The sequence below is a fragment of the Physeter macrocephalus genome, chromosome 20, assembly GCF_002837175.3.
Source record: "Physeter macrocephalus isolate SW-GA chromosome 20, ASM283717v5, whole genome shotgun sequence".
Classification (NCBI taxonomy): Eukaryota; Metazoa; Chordata; class Mammalia; order Artiodactyla; family Physeteridae; genus Physeter; species Physeter macrocephalus.
The window spans coordinates 35,522,474-35,536,259 of NC_041233.1; the positions used below are offsets into that span (position 1 = coordinate 35,522,474).

Here is a 13,786-nt window from a genome sequence, read left to right on the forward strand (position 1 = left end):
GCAGAATACAGCTACTTTGGGAAACAGGTTGATAGCTGACTAAAACTTAAGCATATACTTTTTATACAGTGAAGCAATCTTTCTGCTAATTGTTTACAGAAGGAATATGCAAACATGTCCATACAAAGACTGACTGTGAATGTTCATAGCAGCTTTATTAATGATAAATTGTAAACAACCCAAAAGTCCATCAGTTGGTAAATGGATAAACAAATTGTGGTATATTCATTGAGTAGAATACTGCTTGTCAGTAAAATGGAACAAACTACTGATGCATGCAATAGCAACACAGGTAAATTTCAAAGTATTTTATGCTGAATGAAAGAAGCTAGATACAGAGGCTACCTATTGTATGTTTCCATTTATGTCATGTTCAAAACTGTAGGGAAAGAAAAAAGATCAGTCATGCCAGGGACTCAAGGTAGGTGGGGAGGTGATTGACTTTCAAGCGGTAAAGGGAACTTTTTTGGGTTATAGAAATTGTTCTGTATCTTAATTGTGATGTTGGTGGTTACATAACTGTATACATTTCTCAAAACACAGTTCTCGAAAAGAGTGCATTTTAGTATATGTAAATTAGACCTCAATACTTCTGACTTTCTAAAATGAAATCACAAAAGGATTTTGTGATAAGTGATACATAAAGTAAGTCAGTTTAGATGCTCATAAAATCTAGCCCATTTTAACTACATTTCCAACTGGGACCTTAGTGTTGTTTTTTTAATTTAGAATGGCTGCTTATGCTTCTGAAAATGAAAGGTGGCAATTTACCTGCCTGTTTCATCCAACAAATATTAATGAAAGCAGTATTGTACTTCAAGTATTGTCCTAAATAAATATCTGTATTCTGTGAGTAGTGGGGGATGGAATTCAAACAAATATGTATATAAATAATTGTGATAAGTGCAGCAACTGAGAAATATGTACGTGCTATGAAGATGTTTAAGAGAGAAACAACACTCTTAAGTAAAGGGAACTGCACATGCAAAAAGATTAAGACAGGAATGAGCTTGAGTGAATTCTAAAAATTGAAACAAGGTAAATAAGAGGGGTGAGGGTAGGGGATTAGAGTCAATGATCAGGCAGGAGAGTTAGGCAGGGACCAGATCATGTAGGGTCTTACAGACTGAGTTGAGTATTTTTAACTGTCATTTAGATTTTGCTACATGATAAACCACCCCAAAGCTTAGTGGCTTGAAACAACAAACATTTGTTATTTTTCATGATTCTGTGGGTCTTCTGGGCAGTTCTTTTTCTGAATTTGCTCAGCTAGAGCCAAATGGTATAGTTTATGTACATGGCCAACAGTTGGTATGGTTTTGCTCATTTTGGTCACAGGGTGCCCTAGAATGGCAAGAAAGGGCAATCCCCGGTGCACAAAGACTTTTCACTTGTTTTACAATTGCTGTTGTTCTTTTGCCCAAAACAAGACATGTAGCCAAGCCCAGAGTCTGTGGAGGAGACTACCCAAGGGTGTGTGTACTGGGAGGGGAATTATATAGTCCATTTTTGCAAACAATCTGCCACATTAACTAACCTGTTATTTTGTGATTTTAGAATATACTGTATATTGTTTCATCTCCTTTTGAATACAGTACAGTCCTCCCTCAGGATCGACCTCAGGGGTTGGTTCCAGGACCCCTTGCAGATACAAAAATGTACAGATGCTCAGGTCCCTTACAGTCGGCCTTCCACATCCAAGGCGGCAGAATGGATATGGAGGCTGACTGTATATATGTTAATCTTCGAGTTGATTGGTTGTATATACCATCCTTTTTGATGGGATGGCCTATTAAACCACTTTCTCAATCTTAATGTTCTTCTCATTTTACCTTTTTCTGTGAAGGTTCAGCGAACTATTGCCAAACAGATTCAGATGGTTCGGCAAGTTGGTAAAGGCCGATATGGAGAAGTGTGGATGGGTAAATGGCGTGGTGAGAAAGTGGCAGTCAAAGTGTTTTTTACCACTGAAGAAGCTAGCTGGTTTCGAGAAACGGAAATCTATCAAACCGTGCTAATGCGCCATGAAAACATACTCGGTGAGTACACGTTTGATTTTAGTCAGTTCCATATTCTTCAAGGTTAGTGGGATGCCGGTGGAAGCCTGGCACATGGGCTTTGAAAACATATGTGAGTTCAGTTGTGTGCATTTGGCTAAAGGAAATCTAGTGGAATATACAGTTAAAATACAACCCAGTCCTGAATGGCAACCAACCATTTTCCAGACATGGCTCGGAGATATTTTGGGGTTGGGTTCCAGACCACTGCAATAAAACAAATATCACAATAAAGCAAGTCCCACAAATATTTTGGTTTCCAAGTGCATATGAAAGTTATGTTTATGCTGTACTGTAGTCTGTTAAGTGTGCAGTAGCACTATGTCTAGTAAACAATGTACATACCTTAATTTAAAAATACTTTACTGCTAAAAAATGCCAAACAATTACAATAGTAACATCAAAGACCACTGATCACAGATCACCATAACAAATATAATAATAATAATGAGGGCTTCCCTGGTGGTGCAGTGGTTGAGAGTCCGCCTGCCGATGCAGGGGACGTGGGTTCGTGCCCCGGTCTGGGAGGATCCCGCATGTCCCGGAGCGGCTGGGCCCGTGAGCCATGGCCGCTGGGCCTGCGCGTCCGGAGCCTGTGCTCCGCGACGGGAGAGGCCACGGCAGTGAGAGGCCCACGTACTGCAAAAAAAAAAAAAAAATTTTTTTAATAATAATAATAATGAAAAAGTTTGAAGGTTTGTGAGAATTACCAAAATGTGGCACATGAAGTGAGCAAATGCTGTTTGAAAAACGGCTCCTATAGACTTGTGGCAGGAGTTGCCACAGAGTTTCAATTTGTTAAAAACACAGTATCTGTGAAGCTCAGTTAAACAAGGTATGTCTATATTTACTACCCAGCTGAGGAGAAACAGCAGGGAGTTTCAAAGTGGAAGTAATATAGTTTATTGGACTTAGTCATATAGTAACAAAAAACAAGTCTTTTAAAGGTAATTTAAGCAATTTTCTAGGGTAACTTGCACTATATGTACCTTTGCCTGTTGCAAATTAAATCACCCCCCTCCCTCATAAGATGTAGCTTCATTTATTATGTTCTATGCTTAGTAGGTCTCTCTCCTCACCCCCATGTACACAGTAGCAAAATAACCTAGGTATGATCTGATCAGTAGGGTGCATAAACTCATCTACCTTCCTTGACTTTCTATTCAGGTACTATTTCCTTGCCCTTTAATTTACAGAGTGCATAGCATGTTGCTAAGAATATAGTTTCCTATACTAATTATATTAGTTTCCTAGGACTGTCTGTAACAGAGTACCACAAACTAGGTGGCTTAAAACAGTAGAAATTTAATTCTCTCAGAGTTATGGAGGCCAGAAGTTTAAAATCAAGGTGTTGGCAGGGCTATGCTCTCTGAAGGCTTTAGGGGAGGACCCTTCCTTGCCTCTTCCAGATTCCGGTGATTGCCAACTATCTTCGTCATTCCTTGGCTTGGGAGACCACACTCCTATCTCTGTCTTTGTTAGCACATGGCCTTCTTCCTGTGTGTCTGTATCCATATTTCCCTCTTCCTATAAGGTTACCAGTCATTGATTTAGGGCCCACTCTAACCTAGTATCACCTCATCTGAACTTGATTATATCTACAAAGACCTTGTTTCCAAATAAGGTCACATTTATAGGTACCAGGTGGACATGAATGAGGGGGGGCAACATTATTCAACGCGGCACTCACCTTTCTCTGAAGAGAGGGAGAAGAGAAAGGAGAAAGAAAGGAGGCCAGTACTGTGAACTTGCTTGTCAGTGAGCCAGGCTGAAAAGGAAAATGTGATAAGGCATTGATGGGCAAGTGGGAGTTGGCTTAGTTAGGAGTGAACTCTTAGTTGAACATATTTAACTTTATTATTATTTTTTTAAATTTTATTTTTATTTTATTTATTTTTGGCTGTGTTGGGTCTTCATTGCTGCACGCGGGCTTTCTCTAGTTGCGGCGAGCGGGGGCTATTCTTCATTGTAGTATGCGGGCTTCTCATCGCAGTGGCTTCTCTTGTTGCAGAGCACGGGCTCTAGGCACACAGGCTTCAGTACTTGTGGCGCATGGACTTCAGTAGTGTGGCTCGCCGGCTCTAGAGCACGGGCTCAGTAGTTGTGGCGCACGGACTAAATTGCTCCAAGGCATGTGGGTTCTTCCCGGACCAGGGATCAAACCCGTGCCCCATGAATTGGCAGGTGGATTCTTAACCACTGCACCACCAGGGAAGCCCTAACTTTATTATTTCAATGGGTCCACTTTTCAGTTTGAAATGAAGAGCCTTTTCCACATTCCTTCTTTAGAGTTCTTCATACTTACAGAATCATGTGGATTAATAACATTTCCTTAGATTATTATATATGTGATATTTTTCTTAGTCATATTATTAAATGATAATTATGATTATCATTAAGATTAAATTAATTGCAAAAGTATAGACTTTTATATGTAAATGACAGAAATAAAAATTTTGGTAACATATTCAAGAGATTTTGTCAGGCAAGTTAAATTTTTATTACCTGTAGATTATACCTAAGTTATTCTCAATATCCTAAATGAGCATTCATTATTCTTCCTAGCCACATCTGATAACTAACCTTTTAAATTCATTACTTGAACAGGTTTTATAGCAGCAGATATTAAAGGTACAGGTTCCTGGACTCAGCTCTATTTGATTACCGATTACCATGAAAACGGATCTCTCTATGATTTCCTGAAATGTGCTACACTAGACACCAGAGCCCTGCTTAAGTTGGCTTATTCAGCTGCCTGTGGTCTGTGCCATCTCCACACAGAAATTTATGGCACTCAAGGAAAACCTGCAATTGCTCATCGCGACCTAAAAAGCAAAAACATCCTCATCAAGAAAAATGGAAGTTGCTGTATTGCTGACCTGGGCCTTGCTGTTAAATTCAACAGGTGAGTGGTTCTTTACCTATTGTTTTGAAATTATTGTAATCGCCTAAAGATATTTACCTGTTTGTATTCAGGACAGTGGATTTCCAAACATGTATTTGTGCTTATATAATTATATAAATTGGGTTTTGGGGGGTTTTTGTCTTCGTGTTTTGTTGTCATTGTGTTTTCTGTTTTTAACAAAAATTACATCCTACTCTACATAATTCTTGATTTCCTACTTTTTATTGTCTTAGACATCCTTCCGTTTCAGTATATATAGATCTACTTCATTCTTTTTAACAGTGTTAAGGAAAGTTTTCCATTTTATAGATGTACTATAATTTATTTCATCTGTGACCCAACTGATGAACATTAAAGTTGCCTCCAGTTTATCACTATCATTTTAAAAATGCTTTAATGAATATTGTATTTTATCCATATATAATATCCTTGAATACTTGTACAAGTATTTCTTTATGATGAATTGCTAGAGAAGGGGCTATACAGAGTATGTACATATTAAGTTATATTAATAGTATGTTGTAGGTTATCCCTTTAGAAAGCATGCATCAGTTTACACTCCCATAAACAAGATATAAGTACGCCATTTCATCATCACTGCTTGATATTGTCAATATTTTTAAACAATGAGAATATCAGATTTTTAGAAAACCATTTAAATTGTTTTAATGTTATAATTCTGGAATACAGCGGCCATTTCACATTTCAAAACTCATTTCAGGCCATAAAATAGAAGTACTAGTCCATAATAAAGCAAACATTAAAAAAATTTAATCTTCTTCCATCATTTTTACAGTATTCTATTGGCTCAAATATTCATCAGATGCTAATTTCAGAAAATATAAAATACATTATATTAATCTCTGCCTCAGAGTAGTTTTCAGAACCTAATAGATCTGGGGACCTAAAAACAAATCATTCATGTCTTCTAACTCTAAAGTTTACTCCCAAAATTGAAAAAAAACAATAAATATCATTTCAATATGATAATGTAAACATTACTCACAATAGAACTAAGTTGGTTGGACCCATAAAGAAAAAAAATGTAATCCTAAATCACAAAGGATCACATGAGAATGATAAAAGCAAATGATTCCCCTCAATTAATTTTCACATTCACTTGTTCTGGGATATAATTATGTACCACTTTTTTTATATTCAGTATTGTTCTCTTTCTTAGAGAGTCACAAAACTTGTTTGGTGACAAAACTTGACCTGAACTGATGTGAGGTATTTACTGTCTTTATTTATCCAGCTTAGTATGACTATTCATACTTAGTTTTTCACTGTGTACTTACTAATGATTTTGATTGAGTACTGCTGGAGACCCTGCTGGAGATTTATATAATATATAGCATATATTTAAAGGGTGTATTACTTTTTTAAATCTGAAAGATGCTGAATTTCAAAATACATCTGACCCCAAGGATTTCTGATAAGGGAATGTGGATATATTAGATAGATAGATAGATCTTTATTTTATTTTGTTATATATATATACAGAGAGAGACCCTGACTTTTACAATATGCGACAAAAATAGATGAGAAATGATTTTGTTCTTGGCCCTCAACCTGGACGTTGTCTGTCTTCTGTTTCAGTGATACAAATGAAGTTGATGTACCTTTGAATACTAGGGTGGGTACCAAACGCTACATGGCTCCAGAAGTGCTAGATGAAAGCCTGAATAAAAACCATTTCCAGCCCTACATAATGGCTGACATCTATAGCTTTGGCCTGATTATTTGGGAAATGGCTCGTCGTTGTATCACAGGAGGTAGGAGTTTAGGTAGCATGTTTCTGGTTATGTTTGTATACTCATCATTCAAAAAATAACAGCTCCAGTTGTATAATTTAGATGTCATGTGTGTCAGGGATCCCCAAGACCCCTCCCTGGTTCTGTGATTTCATTAGGACTCCCAGGACTCAGCATATAGGTGTCTTCTCAGCTAAAATTTGTTACACTGAAAGGCTACACATCAAAATTAGCAAAGGGAAAAGGTGCATGGGGCAGAAAGTTTAGAGGAAATCAGGTACAAACTTCCAGAAGTCTTTTCCCAGTGGAGTCGCTCGGGATTTGCTTAAGTTACTCCAGCAATGAATTGTGATAATGTGTAAAATATTGTCATCCAGGGAAGTTCATTAGAGATTTAGTACCCAGAGATTTTTTTGGAGGCTGGTCACATGGGCATCCTCTGCCTAGTATATATCAAAATTCCAAACTCCTAGAAAGAAAGCCAGGTGTCCAGCATAAACCATATTGTTGGCACAGTCTAGGCACAGTGACTCGCCTTTTCATTTAGTTTTATATGAGTGTAGGGAGCTGTTTACCAGGCAAGTTCCCAGACACCAGTCAAGTGCCAGTCTTGAAAGCAGGCCTTTTAAGAATAGCAGTTTCAGGTCTGCTTTATTATAACTCTTTTCTGCATATATGTTGTCTTTCTACTGCAGAAAAAAAATAATTAAAAAAATTAGAACCTCATTCATTAGTAGAAACAATTGTGTACATAAATAATTAGACTGAAAATTTAGGGTGAGTGGTTCACCTTGCTTATTTTAAGGGATATTGGTATGTCCAATATGGACAGCTGTGGTGGGGGTAGAGAAAATAATTAGACATAAAAATAAGAGAACATACATTTACTATTAAAAGGGAATCATCCACTCTGTAGTCTTTTCTTCTTTATGGAGGGACTTGTTTCAGTTCCATAGTTCAGTAGGAGGTACTGAATGGATTGATGTATTTTGTCCGGCCACCATTTTTGTGCCCACTATACTTTCTCACTCACTACAGGAATTGTAGAAGAGTACCAATTGCCATATTATAACATGGTACCCAATGATCCATCATATGAAGATATGCGTGAGGTTGTGTGTGTCAAACGTTTGCGGCCAATTGTGTCTAATCGATGGAACAGTGATGAAGTAAGTGGAATTCAGACCCCTTAGGAAGTGATTGCTGAGTGTTGCCAACGATATTTACCTACTCACTACATTCTCTTTACTTTTCAGTGTCTACGAGCAGTTTTGAAGCTAATGTCAGAATGCTGGGCTCACAATCCAGCCTCCAGACTTACAGCTCTGAGAATCAAGAAGACACTTGCCAAGATGGTTGAATCTCAAGATGTAAAGATTTGACAGACAGACAATCATGAGGAGAAATTCTAGACTGCAAGAACTGTTTTCACCCAAGGAACGGGTGGAATTAGAATAGAATAAGGATGTTAACTTGGTTCTCAGACTCTTTCCTCACTACACCTTCACAGGCTGCTAATATTAAACCTTTCAGTACTCTGTAGAATACAAGCTGGGAACTTCTTCTAAACACTTCCTTCTTTATATATGGACAGCTTTATTATAAATGTGGTTTTTGATGCCTTTTTTTTATTGGGTTTTTATGAACTGCATCAAGACTTCAATCCTGATTAATGTCTCCAGTCAAACTCTGGGTACTGAATTACCTGTTCATAAAATGGTGCTTTCTGTGAAAGCCTTAAGAAGATAAATGAATTCAGCAGAGATGGAGAAATATACACTTTTACCTTCTACCTGAGAAAATTTAATCTATTTGTATTCTACCTTTGTAAACAGCCTATGGATCATGATCTGTTTGGGATACTGCTTAGTTTATGATAGTTTGTCATGCCTTGGTAATGGTGTGTGTGTGTGTGTGTGTGTGGAAGATAAATGAATTCAGCAGAGATGGAGAAATATACACTTTTACCTTCTACCTGAGAAAATTTAATCTATTTGTATTCTACCTTTGTAAACAGCCTATGGATCATGATCTGTTTGGGATACTGCTTAGTTTATGATAGTTTGTCATGCCTTGGTAATGGTGTGTGTGTGTGTGTGTGTGTGTGTGTGTGTGTGTGTGTCTGTCTGTGTGTCTGTGTGTCTGTGTACATACATGCATACCAGAATTCCTCTGCTGCCATTTGAATTAGAAGAAAATAATTTATGAATGCACAGGAAGATATTGGTGGCTGTTGGTTTTGTGCTTTAAAAATGCATTATCTGACCAAGATTTGCCAATCACATAAAAGCCATTTACCTTGCAAGTGAGCTAGCTTCTCCACCAACTTTATTTTTTAACATTAAAGTTGATATAAAGGCCAAAAGGAGTTTAAAGTGTATGTAAATTTGGACTGTTTTCCTCCCACCACAAACTCTTTTTTTCTTTTTTTTTTTAAATAATTATTTTTGTCATGAAAAGCATGCTATCCAAAGTTGGATCTTCCAATGCCATGAACCTTCTAAAGAAAACACTTCTTATTGAAGTGAATACTAATTACTGCATTTGATAGCAATTTAAGTGCCTATAACCATGTTCTGTATTCTTTATTCTCAGTAACTTTTAAAAGGGAAGTTATTTATATTTTGTGTGTAATGTGCTTTACTTGCAAAACACCTGCTCCTTTACAACCATATTTTATATATGTATATGCATTCATACTATAGAAACCAGCTTATGTGTACCTCATATCCCATCCTTAAGGGAAAATAAATTAAAAGATCATCAGAAAAAAAATGTTGTAAAGTAGAACTACATGTAAATTTTCGGAATTAATTCAAAGTAGTTATCAAGTCTAGGACTTTGTTTAAATATCAAGAACTAACCATAGGTATAGACTTTCATTAAGATGCCATCATCTCAATTCTCCTTTATGAAAGGATCCTCCAATTAGAAATTTCTGTCTCACAGTTAATATACATTTGTCAACAACTGTTTTAGACATTTAAATCATTTGAGATTTTTGGTTTTATGATTTCTGTTCAGTAAGTTTGTGAAGACAGTGAAGAGTCAGGCAGAAAGTTCAATATCTAGTCAGTACCTATATCTATACCATATAGCTGTTATTCAATAAAATGCTACATATTTTATGGATGCCTTGTTTCCCCAAGGAGTAATTCTGATCTACTTAAACTTACTATACTTCTGTAATGCCTTTTAAATATTAATGTCTTATTCTGAACAAACAACTCATGGGTGCATAAAGTGAGACAGTTTTCTTGAATATAGCATAAAATAAATGTGATTATATCGCAACATAGTTAAAAAAATCTTTAAAGGGGAGGAATCAGAGCATGTATCCATCCATTGCCAAAAATGTGACTGACATTTAAGGATGAAATGCTTACATATTTGTCTATACATCAATCACAAATTTGAGACTTGCTTTAACAGTTTTGACCAAGTTTAATAATTTTCATCTTACATAACTAAAGCTTGAAGTGTTCATCAAGATAAGTAAATTTATATATTGATATATATAGTACCCAATAACTTCCTGTTTGAGAATGTTTTCCCCATCTCTGTACTGAGAAGTACAGGTATTTTAATCTAAATTTCCAAGTGATTTAAGAATACTTATGAGCTCTAATCTACTTAGTGTAAGGTTAACCTTGATTTATTTTTTATTTGATAAACTATAAATCTTGAAAATAATTTGTCACCTTAATAAAGAAAAAAAAATGTAAGGAAAGGCAAACTATTCTTAGAAATGTTAAAATAGTATGTGGAAGCGGACAATTGCAGATATATAAGTACAAGAGCATTATAATGATTTTTTTAATTAAATTGATCTATTAAAAGTGATATCAAGAAACTTGTTCAATAAAAATATTTTCTAATATTACATGTTCTTTAAAAAGCAAATGATTCCATTTTTGAAATCCTAAAGTTGAAAAAAAGTTGCATGAAACCTATTTTTTCTCTCCTTTTATTCTTACTCTTAAATTTCTAAGTTCATATTTAAATATTTAAAGAGTAAAAGAGGAAGTATTACATAGTACCATAAATAATAATTTGTAAAACCCTGGAAGCCATTATTTGGTCCTGCTTACAACTTAGCATCTTAAAAATGTGTAGCTTCTGTCTGTCATCCCTTTAAATAACTTAAAACATCAAAACAAAAAACCAAAACTACCTGAATATAATAGAAGTTAATCCTCCCTCAAAGAAAATTCTCCTTATGAATTCTCTTTATACTGGTAAATATCAATATCTCTAGAATTAAAGGCATGCATGCTAGGAATTGGCTTCAGTGTGTCTATTCCAAGCTTTCCCTGTGCTTTCTTATTGGACAAGTTTCTGAAGCATAAAATTCGAATCTGGTTTCTCTGGAAATGTTTTCACAAAAGTTATTTCAATCAACGTTTTGTGTTGCCTTTCCAATTTCAGGAGTGTTTTTGAGCTTAGAAAGTGACCTATAGTTTTTGAAAATTACGTTTTCCTGGAATGTGCCAGATTTTTTATTTATTCACTCTAAAAAATATTCATTACCTTTTTTTCCCCAGATGCTTTGCTTCTGTTTAGAACAAAAATGCAATACAATGTTTAAAGAGTCATGCATCTCTGAGTTGGCCCAAGATCAAATTTGATATTGAATAATTTATTCCAGGCAAGATTATATAAATTAAATTATTTATTTTTCTTTTCATACACGTTTTGAAATGTTTCTAAATATCTAAAATAATTTCATCAGCAGAAATACGAATTGATTTATTTTAAAAAAGATTGTTGCAGCTCTTGTACTGTTTAAAAGTGGTAATATTTATTATTTGCTTGGGTCAGATATTAAAATAGCAGTGTAGCAGTTCATCTTCTTGCCTCAGTACTATTATGAGAGTCACAGTGAAAACTGCAGAGAGCTGATACGTTCATAAAGAGCAGATTAAATCTAGGGCAGCATCACATGAAGCTATGTGTAATCATCCTATAAGGAAGGTATGTGAATACTGCTTTTGCAAAGGATTAAATACATTGTAATTTTAGCTTGTGCTCTGTACTATGCTTTCAATGGAATTATTTAAGCCCTTTTAGTGACTGTTGTCTTTGCCCATTTAAAAACAAAATGTAGTATATATTGTATAAAATGAAAGTATCATTATAGCTTAATTAGGAAATTTGTACATAGACACTGAAAGAAGGTTAAAAACAAGCAATTTTATTTTGCATTTGTAAAACACCAAAAAATACAGATTCATCTTTGATATGTAACACACTAAATGTATTTTGTACAGCATCTGGTTTAAAAGGTGCCTTATTAAGTTTACCATTAATTGCTTTGTTCTATATATAGATTACATCCAGTGTATCATTTTTAAGTAAATAACCTTATTTTAGTATACTTTAGTGATGTGTTTTGTGATACTCTGCTTGGACTGTATTGTGTATAGTCATGTATCCAGTGAAATTTTATAACAAGTTAGTGTACATACAGATGTCCCTGAGATGTGCATTTCAGCCACCAGAAACCCAGTGTGGGACACAGGGCAGGTAAGTGGCCACACACTCTTTCCTTTGTGTAGATAGAGAAGTTATAATAGTTATATAAGCCTATTATAGCCAAGGGTTATTTTCCTTTAAAAAAAAAGAACAAAACTTTTTTTTTTTTTTTTTTTTTTTTTTTTTTTGCCTTACGCGGGCCTCTCGCTGTTGTGGCCTCTCCCGTTGCGGAGCACAAGCTCCAGAGGCGCAGGCTCAGCGGCCATGGCTCACGGGCCCAGCCGCTCCACGGCATGTGGGATCTTTCCAGACCGGGGCACGAACCCGTGTCCCCTGCATCGGCAGGCAGACTCTCAAACACTGCGCCCCCAGGGAAGCCCAAAACATTTTTTCTAAATCTAAAAATATGTACTCATTTGCAGAAATTTTGGAAAACATAGGAAAGAATAAAGAAGCAAATGAAATCATTCAAAATCGTATTGCCAGATAGTACAACTATTTACAGTTGAATGTTTCTTTTTGATCTTTTTTGCTGCTACGTATTTTTTTTACAATGTTAAGATATAGTATGTCATATATCCATTGGAAACATTTTTTTAAAAAATTGACTGTAGCATTCCACTAAGTAGATGGAACAATTTATTTTTATAATTCCCTGTTGAATATTTGGGTTATTTTCATTGTTTGGGAAAATATAACCAATATATTGAACATCCTTGTACATAAATCTTCATATATTTATTTTCTTAGATTACACTCCTAAAAATGGAACCAGTGGATATGAACTTTTTAAAGATTCTTTAAGATGAAAAAAAAAATCTGAGATTCTTGATAAATATTGCAATCTTGCTGCCAAGAAGGGTTTCTCATTTACACTCCTAAGAGCAGTGTAAGAGAGTGCTCATCTCACTACCTGGCCAGGTAATTTCTTCCAAGTTTTTTCTCTTTCTGCTAATAGAGTGCCTGATTTCTTGCCTGTAACTAGCTTCTTTTAGTTAGAGTAGTGTAATCCATTTATCTGGCCTTATGGTGTTCCTGCTGCAACAAATGCTGTTTTAAAAGCTTAAACTTCAGGGAAGTAAAGGTAGCTTTCCTTCTGTTCTGTAGCAATATTGTTCTCACCACCTGTCAGAGCTGTTTTCAGTTGTGTGTAAATTCACTCAGTGTGCCTTGTGATGCCTTTTTGTAGGCATTTGAACATGTTAAATCTTTATAAAAGATTTGTTACTAGATGATGTCTCCCCACCCACCCCCGCCAAAAAAAAAAAGTTTGGAGATAGCCTGTTATAGATTCCTTACTGGAATCCTCATTTAGTGTCACTGTAAGACAGTTTCTTGAAACAATAGCATGTACTCTTGTGCAGCTTGATAAAGAAGACTCAGGGATTTCTTGGGCCTATCAAATACTTCCTAGCTTTTTTTCCATCTATAAAAAGCTGACTCGGGCTTCCCTGGTGGCGCAGTGGTTGAGAGTCCGCCTGCGGATGCAGGGGACGTGGGTTCGTGCCCCGGTCCGGGAGGATCCCACGTGCCGCGGAGCAGCTAGGCCCGTGTGCCATGGCCGCTGAGCCTGCTCGTCCGGAGCCTGTGCTCCA

At 35.9% G+C, this 13,786-nt stretch overlaps 1 protein-coding gene across 3 annotated transcripts in view; it reads left to right on the forward strand.

Annotated features, from left to right (window-relative positions):
• Positions 1 to 8,632, forward strand: part of BMPR1A (bone morphogenetic protein receptor type 1A) — a 142,603-nt gene extending 133,971 nt beyond the window's left edge. For all 3 annotated transcript variants that reach the window (XM_024132058.3, XM_055081358.1, XM_055081359.1), the window contains 5 exons: positions 1,847 to 2,039; positions 4,665 to 4,962; positions 6,562 to 6,737; positions 7,755 to 7,885; positions 7,973 to 8,632. In XM_024132058.3, the coding sequence (XP_023987826.1) occupies positions 1,847 to 2,039; positions 4,665 to 4,962; positions 6,562 to 6,737; positions 7,755 to 7,885; positions 7,973 to 8,098 (924 nt within the window). In that variant the 3' untranslated portion in view covers positions 8,099 to 8,632. The remainder of the gene's footprint in view (positions 1 to 1,846; positions 2,040 to 4,664; positions 4,963 to 6,561; positions 6,738 to 7,754; positions 7,886 to 7,972) is intronic.
• The last annotated feature ends 5,154 nt before the right edge of the window (positions 8,633 to 13,786 follow it).